The 17894-nt window shown below is 43.3% G+C and overlaps 1 protein-coding gene across 1 annotated transcript in view; it reads right to left on the bottom strand.

Annotated features, from left to right (window-relative positions):
• LOC139408909 (sarcosine dehydrogenase) overlaps nucleotides 1–17894 on the bottom strand; it is a 124975-nt gene that overhangs the window by 38862 nt on the left and 68219 nt on the right. The window contains exons 13-16 of the mRNA XM_071153359.1: nucleotides 7561–7644; nucleotides 7192–7305; nucleotides 6797–6935; nucleotides 6097–6210 (exon numbers count right to left, since the gene is read on the bottom strand). Coding sequence (XP_071009460.1) covers nucleotides 6097–6210; nucleotides 6797–6935; nucleotides 7192–7305; nucleotides 7561–7644 — 451 coding nt within the window. The remainder of the gene's footprint in view (nucleotides 1–6096; nucleotides 6211–6796; nucleotides 6936–7191; nucleotides 7306–7560; nucleotides 7645–17894) is intronic.

Below are 17894 nucleotides of genomic sequence, written 5' to 3'. Positions count from 1 at the left end.
TATATTTAGTACCAGCCAAAAGTTTGGGCCCACCTACTTATTCAAGGGGTTTTCTTTATTTGTACTGTGTTCTACATTGTAGAATAATAGTGAAGACATCAAAACTATGAAATAACACATATGGAATCATGTAGTAACCAAAAAAAAGTGTTAAATCAATATAGATTTTAGATTCTACAAAGTAGCCACCCTTTGCCTTGATGACAGCTTTGCACACTTTTGGCATTCTCTCAACCAGCTTCATAAGGTAGTCAGTCACCTGGAATGCATTTCAATTAACAGGTGTGCCTTGTTAAAAGTTAATTTCTGGAATTTCTGGTGGCAGCATCATGCTGTGGGGATGTTTTTCAGCGCCAGGGACTAGGAGACTAGTCAGGATCGAGGGAAAGATGAACGGCGCAAAGAACAGAGAGATCCTTGATGAAAACCTCCTCCAGAGCGCTCAGGACCGCAGACTGGGGCGAAGGTTTACCTTCCAACAGGACCACGACCCTATGCACATAGCCAAGATAACGCAGGAGTGGCTTCAGGACAAGCCTCTGAATGTCCTTGAGTGGCCCAGCCAAACTCCAGATTGAACCCGATCCAACATCACTCAAATAAAATGTAATTTTCAAAACATTTCTGTTTATCTATGGGTAACAGGGTTGACATGTAATGCTCAATCAGCTCAGTTTTCCACCACAAAAAAAAACAACAGAAAATGACCATAAAGACCAGCTCACCTGCTTTTTCACAATGATTGAACTATTAGATGTTCAATGTTGATTTTGAAAAGGAATAGTTTCACCATATTAAAATGAGAGTTCCGTTCACTTAACAGGGTTGACCCTAAATGACCTGAAATAAATAATACATATTCAGAGATGACTGTAAAAGCAACAAAATAACTAGGGCTTTACAATGATGGTGAAAACCTGGGAGAAATGTCGGAGTTAAGTGGGTTAAAAGTCACAGAAGGTGCACGGAGGAACATATCAAAATACTGAAATTAGGCAATTTAGCAAGTCTTTAGTCATACTACAAATCAGATTTCTTGAATTCTCAATGTGGTCTATTTTATTCATACATTTTCATTCAATATCAGACTTAAAATTCAATATTGGTAGTAGACATTTAGCCATTCAGCAGATGCTCTTATGCAGAGCAACTTACAGTTTGTGCATTCATCTTTAGATAGCTAGATGGGACAACCACATACGGTATCCTAGCTACATTATTGAGGAAAACTGTACTAATCAGCAAAGTCGGTGCTAGTATGGTGGAAAGGTCAACTGAGAGTGTTAGTTCTTAGTTTTTCATTTGTATTATTATTTATTTTTTTAACTCTGTTTATTAAGTTTTGAACATACACACACACAGACAAGACAAAGCAATATAAATAATATATTCAACTAGAAAAAAAAAAAAAAAAAATTGCTTTAAAGATACCATACTTTAGACAAGTTAAACACACCAGGCAGAAGGCTACAGAGGTTAAAGGGCAATCTATAGTACAGGGACAGAGCAAACACCTCACCATTGTTCCTGTAAACAGTCAAGGGATAAGGGTGGAGAAATGCAACCACTCACAGAGAGTCATGGCCACAGACCGACCATCCACTGGACAAAAAAAAAGTTTACAATGCTTTAAAATAAAAAAATAAAATTATTATTCATGTAGGCGTGAACAAAATGTAAAAATAACTGGGAACAACAAGCTCACACTTCAGTCTCTGCCTGGGCAAGATGAACAAGGCATCTGCGGACCACAATCAATAAGCACATGGACCTTAATGCCCCCCCCCAGCAAAAACACAGAGAGAAGCTCCTCCAACCCTTAAGTCACAAACTTATTTTAGTATTAATTGGAATGCCATCAGAGGATGGACTGTTTAAAGTAAGACCGGAATGGAGCCCAAGCCTCATCAAACAGTTTGGGGTTCCCACGTGAATTGAATTTAATTTTTTCTAGTTTCAGAGAGCACAGCACATCCCTCACCCAATATTTATAAGATGGGGGAGCTGCCATCTTCCAGTTCTGTAGTATTAGCCGTCTAGCTAAAAGAGTTGTATAAGCAACAGTGTCCGACTGGATTCTTGATAGGGGGGGTACCCATGGGCAGTACTCCAAAAAGGGCTGTAAGGGGAGACGGATCTATAACAGTGTCATATATATCAGAGAAACATTTAAATATTATTCCCAGAAACCTGGCAGTTTATGACAGCCCCAAAACATATGCAACAGTGTGGCTGGTTCCACCTTACATCTGACACAGGTAGGATCAAAATCAGAGAATATTCTTCCAAGTTTGGCCCCCGACCAGTGGATACGGTGAACCACCTTGAATTGAATGAGGCTGTGTCTAGTGCTAAAAGAGGACGAGTGCACCCTGTGCAGCACAGATTCCCAGGCGTCTTCCCCAAGTTCCTCCCCCAAATCCTTTTCCCATCGAGTCTTTAAAGGCACCAAAGAAGGGTTCTGTAAGTCATGAATGATTGCATATACATCTGAAATTGTGCCCCTAGGAAGCTTGTTCAGCTCCAAGATGCTCTCTATAGCTGAATTCGCAGGCCTATTGGGAAATCCAGGTGTGTTAGCCCTGACAAAGTTTCTAGTCTGGAGATAGCGGAAAAAGTGGGATTGGGGGAGATTGAACTTTTCCTGCAACTGAGAGAAAAAGAGGCAAATGTATCATCAAAGAATAATTGGGCAAGCGAGGAAAGGCCTAGTGAGTGCCAAATGCCAAAAGCCCCATCATTCAAAGATGGAGGAAATAAAATGTTCTGATTGATTGGGCCTGATAGAGAAAAGCCTCGGAGGCTAAAGGCTAAACGGAACTGATTCCAAATTTTAAGAGACTGCTTTACAATTGGGTTGGCACACCTTTTGCCTAGGGACACTGGGAGAGACGAGCACAGCACAGAGGAAAGTGCTGCAGGTTTACACGATTCAGACTCCATCTGGACCCAGAGTGGTCTAGGGCCAGTAGGATCAGTCTGCAGCCAGTACAGAACGGCTCTGAAATTTGCAGCCCAGTAGTATGTCTGAAAATTTGGTAGAGCTAAACCCCCCAATGACCTAGGCTTCTGTAAATGTTTTCTACCAATCCGTGGTACCTTGCCATCCCAAATAAAATGCATGAATGTTTGATCCAGTGAAATAAAAAAAGATTTTGGAATAAAAATGGGTAAATATTGAAATAAATATAAAAATTTGGGCAACACATTCATTTTAATGACATTAATCCTTCCGATAAGAGAAAGGGGTAGCGAATTCCAAAAAGTAAAAGATTGAAACAATCTGTCTGCTAGAGCAACAAAGTTTTCCTGAAATAAATTTGAATATTTCCTTGTCACTTTTACTCCCAAGTAAGTGAATTGATCCCGGACAATCCTAAACTGAGAACTTGTGAAAGAGCACTTTAAAGCAGCCTTGTTTACCGGAAAAAGCTCCCTCTTGCCTAGATTCAGCTTGTACCCTGAGATTGATCCAAACTTTTTAAGAACAGATAGGGCACGTGGCAATGAGGTATCGGGGTTGGAGATAAACAAAAGGAGGTCGTCAGCATATAGCGAGACTTTCTGCTCCCAGCACGCCCTGATTATGCCTTGAATGGCATCATTAGAGCGTAGTGCAATGGCAAGAGGCTCGATTGCCAAAGCAAACAACAAGGGGGAGAGTGGGCAACCCTGTCTGGATCCGCGGTGCAAGGGAAAATAGTCAGAAGACAAGTTATTAGTCCGTACCGAAGCCATGGGGGAAAAATAAAGAATCTTTATCCACGCAATGAATTTGGGGCCAAAGCCAAATCTATAAAGGGCAGCTGTTAGGTAATCCCACTCAACGCGGTCAAACGCTTTTTCGGCATCAAGTGAGACCACCACCTCCGGGTCCTCCGACGCTGGGGTGTACAGTATATTCATATGGCGCCTAATATTGAAAAATAAATGCCTATTTCTCACAAAGCCAGTCTGGTCAGAGTGTATTAATTGATGCAGCAAGCCTTCCATACGGTTTAACAGTTTAAAAGCGAGATTGGGCGATAGGATCCACATTCCAGGGGGTCTTTGTTTTTCTTTAGTAGTAATGAAATTGAAGCCTGGTAAAGACTAGGCGGTAGCTTTGAAGTATTGAGGCACTCTGCAAATAGTCGAGACAAGAATGGGCAAAGCAGACCAGAAAACGTCCTGTAAAATTCGGTTGGAAAACCGTCCGGACCCGGTGATTTACCACTTTTCATTGCGGACACTGCTGTTGCAATCTCCTCAAGCGTAAATTCATACTTCTCATCCAATGTGGCTATGGACTCGCTCAGGTCCCGAAGTCGCTGGGAGCGAACTCTGTTTTGGTTGGCTGTAAAATAAATAATTTGGCCACGTAGGTATGCTTTGAGAGACTCCCATTTGGTAGAGCAGGACATACCTGGTGTTGAATTAGTTTCTAGGAATAAGGTAATTTCAGATGAAATGAAATTGACAAACTCCTTATCTGAGAGTAAAATGGGGTTGAGACGCCAATGATAACACCTATGGAGGTCGCTGGGGAAACTCTAGTTCAAGCACTAATGGTGAATGGTCAGAGATAACAACTCTCGTAAGTACACTGCCGAAGGTTAGGCAGACATTTTTTGTCCAAAAAGAAGTAATCAATCCGGGAGTATGTTTGATGAACATGAGAATAAAAGGAATACTGTCTATCTGTAGGATGTAGGAAACGCCAGGCCTCAAACATAGCATATTTCTGAAGAAAGGATTGAATAAGTAGGGCACATTTAGATGGGCCTGTATTTGTTTGTGAGGATTTGTCAAGAACTGGGGAGATTTTACAGTTGAAATCCTCCCCTAAAATCAACAAATGAGAATCTAAATTGGGAATAGCAGACAGAAAGGAAGAAATTAAACTTGTGTCATCCCAATTGGGAGCATAAACACTAGCCAAAACAAGAGGGGTAGAAAACCGTTCACCGGTTACTATGACTGTATCGTCCCTTAGGATTAGCAATAACCTCAGAAGCTACAAAGGGAGTAGCTTCATCAACCAGAATAGCAGCACCTCTTGATTTACTATGAAAGTTCGAGTGGAACACTTGACCAACCCAGTCCTTACGCATCCTAAAATGCTCACCAGTCCTCAAGTGAGTCTCTTGTAGAAATGCAATATTTGCATTCAAACCCTTTAAGTGTGTCAACACCCTCTTACGCTTCACCGGGTTGTTAACCCCTTTGGTATTCCAAGAAATGTACTTGATCGTATTATTTCGGCCCCTCTGGGCATTCCCGTTATTCAACCCTGTCATTAGAGCATAGAATGGAAAAGCAATGAGCGCCCAAAACCCCCAGAATAACTTGTCTCAGAGTAATAATGTACGGTGGTAAATGTTTGGAAAAAGTACAGAAAAAAAACAGGAAAAAAAACTAAAAAAGACAGAATGACAACATTAGAACTGAACAATTCAACCTGCCCCCCCACCCCCTCCCCCCATCCCAGACAATACCTCCCCAAACGAGGTAAAAGCTGAAATAGAACATGTTCTCTTCGCACAGTATGTCTGTGAGAGTGCGGTCTCCCCCTGGGGGAGGGGAGAAGAGGAGGTGCCGTGTGATTATTTAAGATAGTCGGAAGATGGGCAGGGATCATTCTGTCCTAGGTTCAGGGGGAAGCCAGTTCCACCATTTGGGTGCCAGGACAGAGAAGAGCTTTGACTGGGCAGTATGTCATTTTAGCAAGTAGTACGCAAAACAGATTTTGGGCCACGGCGTCTCTGACCACTGCTATTTACAAGCGATCTACTGTAGGATCGCCATGTTACTTAAATATTCTACAAGGGCTTCACTACAGAGAACGTCCACTCTAAAAGGTTCAGTCACAAGATGTGAATAGGTCCGGTGAGGTTCAGTTGGTGAGAGAGTAGCACTGGCAATGCCAACGTCGTGGGTTCCATTTCCGCTGGGATCACACACACACACTCTACTAAGTGGTATATTTTTCCTGAGATTAAGTCACAGGTGTTAAGTCACAGATGATGATTAATGATACATGTGCAATGTCCCTGTCGAATACATAATAAATTAATATCGAAATGAACGAAATCCCCATCCCACTCTCCTCTTTACCGTTGGCCTCTGGAGCCAAGGGCAGGTTGGCAGCGCCAGCCTCGAGCCGGCTGACTGTGAGATCAGCCTCAGATCCTCCTCTCTTGTTCAGCATACAGGTGTACACAGTAGAGCCTGCAACACAAGGATCCAGCTGTCAATCAAACCAGCTCATTGGAGGACACACACATACAGCAGAAGGGAGGTGTGATGAGTACTGTGAAGCATTTTGTGACAAATGTTTGCTCGAATAAGGGCTATGTACACATGTCATTGATTGACTTATTAGAAGGACCTGACCATTGTCACCTGACCTATAACATTATTTAATGTATAGCCATTTTTCCTAGTCAGGAGAAGTTCCAAGGCCCTATGGATGAAGAATACCCTCGTGTTAGACACGGGGTCATGGCCTGGCCATGTGGCTGCATGAAGGTTAGCTAAGACCTCTCACTATGACTAAGTGAGATCAAAGCCACAATGTTCCAGTGTTCACATGCAGCATGGGCCAGAGGATGTGTGTGGGGACAGATGGATTGGACTGTACCTCAAAACTCATCTGTAATTTAAACAGTCCTGCATCTCTTCTCCTGCCTCACTGGGTACTGCTGGGCTCCATTATTCAGGGGCCAGCAGTGTGTGTGAGTGTGTGTGTGTGTGTGTGTGTGCACACATTTTTGTGAATGCAAACATTCTGTGGTAGTCGTGCACGAAGACTCACCTGGGATTTTGTTGACATCTGCGGAGAATAGCCAATCGGCAGCCTTCTTAGCATCTGGCCCGGTGAGGTAAAACTTTCCAAAGTAGGACATGTTAAACACCGAGACTCCATGTCTGCACGTCAGACACTCATTTTTTATCTGAAAAACAAATACACATACCTGTAAGGACTGAAATTTCGGCCTAAAAATCTATCAAATTAATTCATGAAGCAACATTTGGTCACTAAGTGCTTTACAGTAACCCAACCAAGACCGCAAAAAGCAACTGCCAGCACAGTGGCAAGGGGGGAAAAAAGACTAGAAGGAATAAACCTTGAAAGGAACCAGATTCAGAGGGGGAGTCCCATCCTATGGTTGCACCGGGTAGAAGTTGAGAGTACCAACAGATGCTTACCATGTGGTGATGTGGAGGGTAGTCAAACGTGTACTCCTTGCCAAGCAGCTCGTTGTATTTGTAGTTCTGGTTCTTGCTAATATCATAAGCCCCGTACCAATCATAGTCCAGAACCTACAACCACAAACATTAGGTCAATGGTCAGAAACTTTACTTTATCTCCTCTCTGTACGAACCACCTGACCCGATGTTATCAGATGGTATGAACTTGCTTTCAAATCTTTTCAAGAACAACAATTCATTATCATCCATTGTGACAGGTGTCCCCTGGAACCGTTTCTAGGGCTTAGGTGCATTGCCCAAGGGCACAACAGCAGAAGACAGATGAAGGATCTCAGACCAGCAACCGCTCAGATGCGTGTTTCTTACTGGAGCAGCGCCGTCCTGGTTGAACCATCCTGGTCTCTCCCAACCATGTCTCTCCTGGAACACGCAGCCCTGCTCCGTCAGAACCTAGAGAAACAGTGACACCATCTATTAGCATTGCAATTAGCCTTCACACACTAATAACACAGACAGAAGGGGTAAACCAGACACGTCACGGGGGCTACAACATTTTCTCACCACCAAATATGGTAGTCAGAGTAGGAAGTAGGATGGAGGAGGAAGGAGGATGGAGCTAGGTGAAACTAGGCAGACAAAGCAAATTCTCTAGGATAAACATCAATACATTTTGTCGGTTCCCAAAACGACAATATGTTACGAACACTACATTTTAGAGACTTGACGCTTTGCCAAAGTTATAAAAAATTGCCCACGTGTCTGAGACATATGTGGCAGGGTCTACAGACAATCGCGGACTACAAAGGGAAAACCAGCCACGTCGCGGACACCGACGTCTTCAAACATAGAATGTGGGGAATTGTCAGAGGCGATCTAAAGAACACCAATGTCATATGGTGTGTTATTTTGTGATGTCATTAAAAATGTTATAAAGGAAATACTGTAACTTGGAAAGTATACACACTACACATACAAAGTTTCCAGCCGAATCTTTGCACATGAAATATGAAAAATTATTAAAGTGTTTTTGTTAAGAGAGGGGCATGATTTTGAGTCACCTTCCGGACAATCACTGGTACGGCTGAATAGCTGTCATAAGTGTGACCATTTTACTACTCTTTTCAAACCATTGTATTCCGCTACTCTCATCACCCCCACTGGGAACCATCGACACGGCTGGCTAGCCTATCTTCAAATAAGCATCTTCAAGAGTGAATGGAAGTAGAATAAACTATTTCTGTTTAGGACTACACAACAAGTCACAGGTTACCGGATGACTGCAGAGGAGAAAAACAGAGAAACCCCTTTTGAACAATACGAGCCTTACAAGCGCGCAGCGAAAAAGCCCAACCCCCTTTCCAAGGCGTCTGGTTCGGAGAGATACACAGTAAACCAAGGCATTTTCACATAAATACATTCATGTTTTCTTACTCCAAGCAGGCGGCGGTTCGTGTGCAAAGTATAAGTGAGAGTAGTTTCTAAAATGTACTAACGTTAAGGGTCTTTGTCCCTCTATGTCTTTTATAACAAGCAGCCATATTGTTGTCATTTCACTAGGGAGCTGTTTAATGTATTAAGTGTGTATGTTTATCCTGTGTTAACATTTAGTTGGCTAGAAAATAAATAATTAAACCAATTTATGTAGTACTGAATCATAAGTAAGGCTTGCGTTTTTGCAGATGCAAGGAGGTTACAACTGTTCAGAATGATGATACGATACACAGTTATGATTAATAAGTTGACTGTTTATAGATGTAATAAGTAAAGACCTTTAGAGTTTAATTTGGGATATGGTACCGCTAAACAACTGCTCTCGTGGTGCCCCAATTCCTAATTAGTTCATTGTTATATGATTAACTTAAGTTTGGTAACAATCAACATAGTTAGACATAGTTAGTTAGATAAATAACAGTCAAATTAATGTTAAAGTAAAGTGACAACATATTGGAGCCACGTGCAAGGAATCGAAAACAAAATTGGGCCCCACCATTGAATTCAGTCTACATGAATTGTGTGGCATAATGAAATTATACACCAAAGAGCAGTGGGCAGGATTGTCGTTGAGTGTGTGTTTGCTTTCAACCCAGATAGCAGGGAAAGATGGACTCCGGTGTTGTATACCTGACAAAGGGTCAGAGTGTGTAGGGTGAATTATTACATTTCCAAAACTAGGACATAAGGGCCAGCCGATTAAGGACATTTGAGAAAATATATTTGTTTGATCAATGCAAAGTATTATCTCTCCATCTCTCGAGCGAGAATAGACGTGGCAAATATTTCTTAATGTTACCGCGAATTCCGGTAACATTGCTAGCAAGAAACGCCGATTGGGTTGAACGTGAGACGTCGTTAGTAAACCCCCGTTCCCGAATTGAAGGGGACCCTTTTTGTGCTTGAAGTGAACATTCTTGTACAAGAACGGCCATCTTTGCATTAGAGGCTAACAAAGAGAGAAGCCATTCTCCTTTATTTACAGCGGAAACCCCACCTTGGGAGATGGAATCCTATGTGAGTTCAGCTTTCAGGGGTGAGTGACCCCTTGTGGTGAAGAATCTGCAACAATTTTTTTGGGGAAAAAAATTATAAATCCAGTGTGACATCTTCTCATATCTGTAACAACGGGTTACACTTCATAATATCCAACCAATCTCTGAAAGGACATTGTTGTCTCATTCGATTTAACAACTGACTTGCATAGTAAAATAAACAAGGAACTTAAATTGCCAAACAAACATTTCTACCAGGTTGATATTCAGATAAGGAACAAATTAATTTGTTCCAACCAATGAGACATTTAAAAAAAATGTCCACCTTAACCTAGATACAGCAACGCTTTCAGGTAAATTCAAGTTTAGTTCCCAGATAGCCTGGTAGCCTAGTATGATTAATCATTAATATTGCTAAATCAATTACATTTGCAAATTCATTGAAGTCCAACTCCCACAGTACTTCATTAATATCTATAAATTCATAAACAAATATTTTTTTTGCAGCTTCCAACGACTCAAAAGCCAAACTTTACAAAATTTAATAATAGTGAGCAAGCTATCAGAGGTTAACCCCATTCCCTCACAAATTCGTGAACCCTCACGAAATGGAAAGCTGACCACAGCAGTGATATAATCCAAAATTATGCCAAAAGGTCTTAGAATGTTAGATCACAATGCAATATGAAGAAAAAAAACAGCAGAGATTGCAACAAACACCCTCCAAAATAAACTGTCAGATGTAGGCCTTGTGAAGGTTCTCTCCAGTTTAGACCTGAAGTGTGGCCGCCAGCAGAGATTGACATTGGTCCAGTACTGCAGTGCACAGCAGAAGCAGAGAACCAGGAAACTAATGACAAAAGCAAATATAAATATAGTGGTATCCCAGGAGGTCTACCCCGGGGGGAGGTAATAGAGGGGAGGTACGTGAGGCGACGTTGGGCGCCTCCTGTTGGGCGCACTCCGAGACGGCCCCTCTGATGGTTCCGGTACGAATCGATGGCATCGACACCAGCGCTCTGCAAGACTCCGGCAGCATGGTGACCCTGGTCCACCCGCAGTGGCTCACACGAGAGGGGAAGGAGGAACCGGGGGACGAGGAGGTGACAGTGTCCTGTGTACACAGGGACACAAAGAGGTACCCAACGGTACCCGTGAGGATAACCACCCCAAAGGGGGAGTGCCAGATGCACGTGGGAGCTGTTCCTAACCCACCTGTGTCCATTCTCCTCGGTCGAGACTGCCCTGTCTTCCAGGCACTGTGGAGGAGGGACCTGGGGAGGCGACCATGGGAGGTAGGAAGAGAAGGAAAAAAATATGGTGGCCTGTGCAACCCAACCCCCGCCACAAGAGGTGTCCACTGGGCCCAAGTTGGACCCGGAGGAGGGAGACGACCCCACTCCGGCAAGCAAGCCACCGTGCGAGGAAGACCTCAGGCTCCCCTTTATGGAGTGTTGGTTCCAAAACCGGCCAGAACCGTCCGCTTCTGTAATGACTTCCGGGGCCTGAACGACGTCAGTAAGTTTGATGCCTACCATGCCTTAGGTGGACGAACTGATCGACCGCTTGTGGATGGCGAGATACATCGGCACCTTGAACCTGATGGCAGGTGCCACTGGCATCGGCCTCCCAGGAGAAGACTGCTTTCTCCACCTCGGGGGGGGGGGGGGCTATACCACTTCCGGGTTCTGCCTTTCGGGCTCCACGGGGCACAAGCTACATTCCAGCGACTCATGGAGTCCTGCGGCCGCACAGTGAGTACACAGTGGCTTATCTGGATTACATAATGGATTACACAGTGACAATTGGGAGTCACATCTGTGTAAATTACAGGCCGTGGTTGATGCGCTAAGGGATGCAGGTCTGCCCGTGAACCCCCACAAGTGCAAGCTGGGCTACGCCGAAGTGGAGTACTGGGGATATCAGATCGGGAAGGGAAGTGTGAAATCCCAAGAAAAAAAAATTGCTGCCATTAGGGGGATGGCCGGTCCCCCGAACTATTAGACATTCACTTCAACAGGTAAAGCCTGTTAGTTTCCGTTGTGTCCGGGTAGCCATCCAATGCGTCCTCTGTCTGCTAAGAACATATCAATGTGTTTGATGATTTTGTAAAATATCACCCAGATAGGCCAGCCGTGTGAGAAACTATTCATCATGCAAGCGGTCAGACAAGTGAAAATGATGGTCAGTAAAGAAAACTAAGCCTGTATCTCAATTCAAAACAATGTGTCAATACTTTGCCCCTTGATAACCAGCGGTGTCTGTGTGTTGTAAAAGCGTTACATGGTCGCTGCCCATATCATTGCATAATGCAGAAAATACACAAGAGTTCAGGGGCCTTGCTTTAACAAAGTTAACAATTTTCACTGTGGTGTCCAAAAGATGTTTCAAGCTGTCAGGCATTCCCTTGGCAGAAAGAGCCTCTCTGTGGATGCTGCAGTGTACCCAAGTGGCGTCGGGAGCAACTTCTTGCACGAGCGTTACCATTCCAATATGTCTCCCTGTCATGGCTTTTGCGCCATCAGTACAGATACCAACACATCTTCACCACCAAGGTCCATCTGATGTCACAAAGCTGTCCAGTACTTTAAAAATATCCTCTCATGTCCTGGTTTCCAGTAGTTTGCAGAAGAGGATGTCTTCCTTAATTGACCCCCCATAAACGTAACGGACACATACCAGGAGTTGTGCCAGGCCAGCCACGTCTGTTGACTCATCCAGCTGTAACGCATAGAATTCACTGGCTTGTATGCAAAGCAGTAATTGTTTCAAAACATCCCTTGCCATGTCACCGACGCGTCGTGAAACAGTGTTGTTTGATGAAGACATTGTCTGTATTGTTTTTTTGGCCTTTTCCCCAAGCATTGTCCCAGACATATCCATGGCAGCAGGAAGTATTACATCCTCCACAATAGTATGGGGCTTGCTTGTCCTTGACACTCGGTAGCTCACCATATAAGATGCGTCTAGCCCCTTCTTATTAATGGTATCTGTTGCTTTTATACATGTCTTACTAGTCGAAAGTCATCTTTATTCTCGCTCACTTATTTTTCAAAATTGTCATGTTTTGTTTCTAAATGTCTGGCCTAGAGTAACGTTTAAATGTAAATTATTTGACTAGGCTACCTGTATTTGACATTGTGTTGTTATTTCGCTGAACACTAGATGGTTTTATTTTAGGCAGTGAAATGAGGCTACTCAGGAGAGATAACCTCACCCAAATGTATAGCCCCATTGGAAAATATAAATGTACACATTTCTATTTGGCGAACCCCCGACACCCAGTTTGGGAATACCTGCTCTAGAAGATATGCTAAGAGACGTAAAAAAAAAGCACCATTTTTTTTAGCAAGAGGTTAATGATAAGTCACCATGACTAGGCGTGGAATTGCCGGAGAACAGGTCCGCCAAAATTAACTTCTTCGATATAGGGGGCGCTCTTTTAATTTTTTGGATGAAAAACGTTCCCGTTTTAAACAAGATATTTTGTCACGAAAAGATGCTCGACTATGCATATAATTGACAGCTTTGGAAAGAAAACACTCTTACGTTTCCAAAAATGCAAAGATATTGTCTGTGAGTGCCACAGAACTGATGTTACAGAAAAAACCCAGATAAAAATACAATCAGGAAGTGCCGCATTTTTTGAAACCGCCTCATGGCAATGACTCCTTAGATGAATGTGGAGGAGCTAGGAGTCAGCTTACCTTTTCCACGTTTTCCCCAAGGTGTCTGCAGCATTGTGATGTATTTGTAGGCATATTTGGAAGATTGACCATAAGAGACTACATCTACCAGGTGGTCGCTTGGTGTCCTCCGTCGCAATTATTGCCTAATCTCCAGCTGCAGTATTTTTCCGTTTGCCTCTGATGAAAAACCGACTGCCAGGAATGATTTTTCATCGAATAGAATTGTGAAAAACACCTTGAGGATTGATTCTAAACAACGTTTGCCATGTTTGTCGATATTATGGAGCTAATTTGGAAAAAAGTTTGGCGTTGTAAGTGACTGCATTTTGGTTTTTCTTCTCTTAGCCAAACGTGATGAACAAAACGGAGCTATTTCTCTTACACAAATAATCTTTTTGGAAAAAATGAACATTTGCTATCTAACTGAGAGTCTCGTCATTGAAAACATCCGAAGTTATTCAAAGGTAAATTATTTTATTTGAATGCTTTTCTTGTTTTTTGTGAAAATGTTGCCTGCTGAATGCTAGGCTTAATGCTATGCTAGGCTATCAATACTCTTACACAAATGCTTCTGTAGCTTTGGTTGAAAAGCATATTTTGAAAATCTGAGATGACAGTGTTGTTAACAAAAGGCTAAGCTTGTGTTTCAATATATTTATTTGATTTAATTTGCGATTTTCATGAATAGGAAACATTGCGTTATGGTAATGAGCTTGAGGCTATGATTACGCTCCCGGATACGGGTTTGGAGTCACAAGAAGTTAAACACCACTAGCGAGGACGTAAACGATCAAATTACCCCCGCTCTCACTCGAAACCCTATCCAGGGCCCACTCAATCAGGAAACAAGCCCACGGGCTTTGACTATAGACTCCGATAGAAATGTTGTGACGCACAAGGTAACCCACATGACAACAGCCAATTCCACTCAAACTCCGATAAATCGATTTGTTTTCACCATGAACACAAATGACCCATCACCCCGTTGCGATCACTCACTCCACTTTGTGAAGAATATGACCAGAAAACAAAACTCAGAGGCCATACCTCAAAACAGTCGTCGGAGGACTGCTTAAGCTGTGATGCGCTAATTGATTCAGGCTCGACAATATCGCTCAAACACTGTTCAATGATTTCAAAAAGGGCTGTGAACCCAGCTAAACGTTGGTTAAAAAAAACTGAATGATGCGACACTAAACTTGATGTTTCACTCAAGACTACCTTACCTCTCACAATGCGACCCATGCTGAAACTACACTTCCAAGACGTAACGCTTGTTCACCCTGTGTATGTTACCAGCCTCGAAACTGAACATCTGCTACTCGGAGCAGACTCAATGGATCATTTGGTCCCACTGATGGATTAGAAAAACAACCAATTGTGGTCACAAGTAGCCATGCCGTCTCCACTGACTGTACGGTCTCCTCCGGACGCTGGCCGCAACACAGTCATCCACAAAAGAATATCTGTGGACAGGACCCCTTGGGAAACAGGCGTTTCGACACCTCTTGGTGCAGAATGTGACTCAAGCAGATATCACGATATCTCGTCACTATTCTTTTCATGAATAGAGCATTCTCTGTGAGTGAGCAACTTCACTCCTTCTTGGAGTCATGCCATACTGTAGCTAAGATTAACTTCCCCTTGTCCTTCAGACACTTCCGCAAGCACCACGGCCGTCTTCATGAAACAAAGCATCAACGTTCAGAGTGGACTCTGCTTCCGATGATATATTTTCCGCTTTGAGGGGGACTGAAACCCCTAACTATGAAACTAACGGCGTCAGTCCTGCCACTGACCCGACTGGTGAAACACTGTGCAATATCGCAGAAAGATATCCTAATACTAGCTCAGACCCATGATGAGCCTTGACTTTAATTTGGGAGATGGTAACTCTTTAATGAACCGCTATCATGGTGCCCCAATTCTTAATGAGTAAATTGTTACAGGATTAATCTAAATGGGGTAACAATTAAACATAGTTAGTCGATTAGATAAAATAACAGTCATCAGATTCAAGTTAAAAGCAAAATCACGACACCATCAGGCATTATAACTTGTATTGTAAAGTTCCTATTAACATTAAATACCATAGTGTCACAGTCTTTATTATTGAACAATTACCATAATCATTACTTTTCTTTGGTCACTAATGGACTCCAATATTTTAAGTGCCTAGAAATTAGTCATTTCTCTCTCTTAACAGTTAGAACCCTGGTTGCTAGGCGATCCCCCTCATTCTGAGATTCTGAAGGAAGGCTCTTGGCCAGGAGCGGAGAGGTAGGCAAAGTCTGAGTCACAGGCTGCTGTCTTCTCAACCAGAAAACATGTATTTTCCTGCTTTCATAACGATAATAATGCTGCCGTATCATAATTATACCCAACAAAAATATTAAACGCAACATACAACAATTTCAAAGATGTTACTGAGTTACAGTTCATATAAAGGAAATCAGTCAATTTAAATAAATTCATTAAATCAAATCTTAATTTGTCACATGCGCCAAATACAACCGGTGTAGACCTTACAGTGAAATGCTTACTTACAAGCCCTTAGCTAACAATGCAGTTAAGAAAAGATAGATACGAGGCTATATACAGGGGGTGCACTGATTAGTTGAGGTAATATGTACATGTAGGTGGAGTTATTAAAGTGACTATGCATAGATAATAAAACAGCAGCAGCAGTGTAAAAGAGGGGAGGGAGATGCAAATAGTCTGGGTAAATATTTGATTAGCTGTTCAGGAGTCTTATGGCTTGGGGGTAGAAGCTGTTAAGGAGTCTTTAGGACGTAGACTTGGCGCTCCGGTACCGTTTGTCGTGTGTTAGCAGAGAGAACAGTCTATAACTAGGGTGGCTGGAGTCTGACAATTTTTAGGGTCTTCCTCTGACACCGCCTGGTATAGAGGTCCTGGATGGCAGGAAGCTTGGCCCTAGTGATGTACTAGGCCTGTACGAACTACCCTCTGTAGTGCCTTGCGGTCGGAGGCCGAGCAGTTGCTATACTAGGCGGTGATGCAACAAGTCAGGACAGGATGCTCTGGATGGTGCAGCTGTATAACTTTGAGTATCTGAGGACCCATGCCAAATCTTTTCAGTCTCCTGAGGGGGAATAGGTTTTGTCGTGCCCTCTTCACGACCGTCTTGGTGTGCTTGGACCTAGTTAGTTTGTTGGTGATGTGGACACCAAGTAACTTGAAGCTCTCAACCTGCTCCAATACAACCCCGTCGATGAGAATAGGGGCGTCCTCGAACCTCCTTTTCCTGTAGTCCACAATCATCTCCTTTGTCTTGATCACGTTGAGGGAGAAGTTGTTGTCCTGGCACCACACGGTCAGGTCACTGACCTCCTCCCTATAGGCTGTCTCATCGTTGTCGGTGTTCAGGCCTACCACTGCTCTGTCATCGGCAAACCATAATGATGGTGTTGGAGTTGTGCCTGGCCATCAGTCATTAGTGAACAGGGAATACAGGAGGGGACTGAGCACTCACCCCTGAGGGGCCCCGGTGTTGAGGATCAGCATGGTGGATGTGTTGTTACCTACCCTTACCACCTGGGGGCAGTCCGTCATGAAGACCAGGATCCAATTGCAGAGGGAGGTGTTTAGTCCCAGGGTACTTGTGGGCACTATTGTTTAGTCCCAGGGTTCTTGTGGGCACCACTATTGTGGGAACTATGGTGTTGAAAGCTGTGCTGTAGTCAATTAATAGCCTTCTTACATAGGTGTTCCTTTTGTCCAGCTGGGAAAGGGCAGTGGAGAGTGCAATAGAGATGACATCATCTGTGGCCCTAATCTATGGATTTAACACGACTTGGGAAGGGCACAGCCATGGTTGGGCCAGGCCCAGCCAATCAGTGTGAGTTTCTCCCCACAAAAGGTCTTTATTACCCACAGAAATACACCTCAGTCTCATCAGCTTTCCAGGTGGCTGGTCTCAGACGATGAGAAAAAGTCGGATGTGGAGGTCCTGGGCTGGCGTGGTTACACGTTGTCTGCGGATGTCCTGTTGGACCTACTGCCAAAATCTTTACAGCGACGTCGAGGCGGCTTATGGTAGAGAAATTAACATTCAATTCTCTGGCAACAGCTCTGGTGGACATTCCTGCAGTCAACATGCCAATTGCAAGCTCCTTCAAAACTTGAGACATCTGTGGCATTGTGTTGTGTGACAAAACTGCACATTTTAGAGTGGCCCTATTGTCCCCAGCACAGGGTGCATCTGTGTAATGATCATGCTATTTGATCAGCTTCATGACATACCTGTCAGGTGGATGGATTATCATCTTGGCAAAAGAGAAATGCTCACTAACAGGGATGTAAACAACATTTAAGATACATCTTTTATTTCCGCCCATGAAACACACTTTACATGTTGTGTTGATATTTTTGTCCAGTACATATAGTTCCAAAAATAATAGCAGCTGTTTTGATTGCCGTTGCCATGCCAATGGAGCCCTTCCATTACTTTGAGTTGGGAGCTCAGTTGGCTGAGGGCAGCATTGATTTAATCCAATATGATCAT

Source organism: Oncorhynchus clarkii, chromosome 5 (genome assembly GCF_045791955.1).
Source record: "Oncorhynchus clarkii lewisi isolate Uvic-CL-2024 chromosome 5, UVic_Ocla_1.0, whole genome shotgun sequence".
Lineage (NCBI taxonomy): Eukaryota > Metazoa > Chordata > Actinopteri > Salmoniformes > Salmonidae > Oncorhynchus > Oncorhynchus clarkii.
Note: the sequence above shows the minus strand (reverse complement) of the source record. Positions and strands in the feature narration are given on the sequence as shown.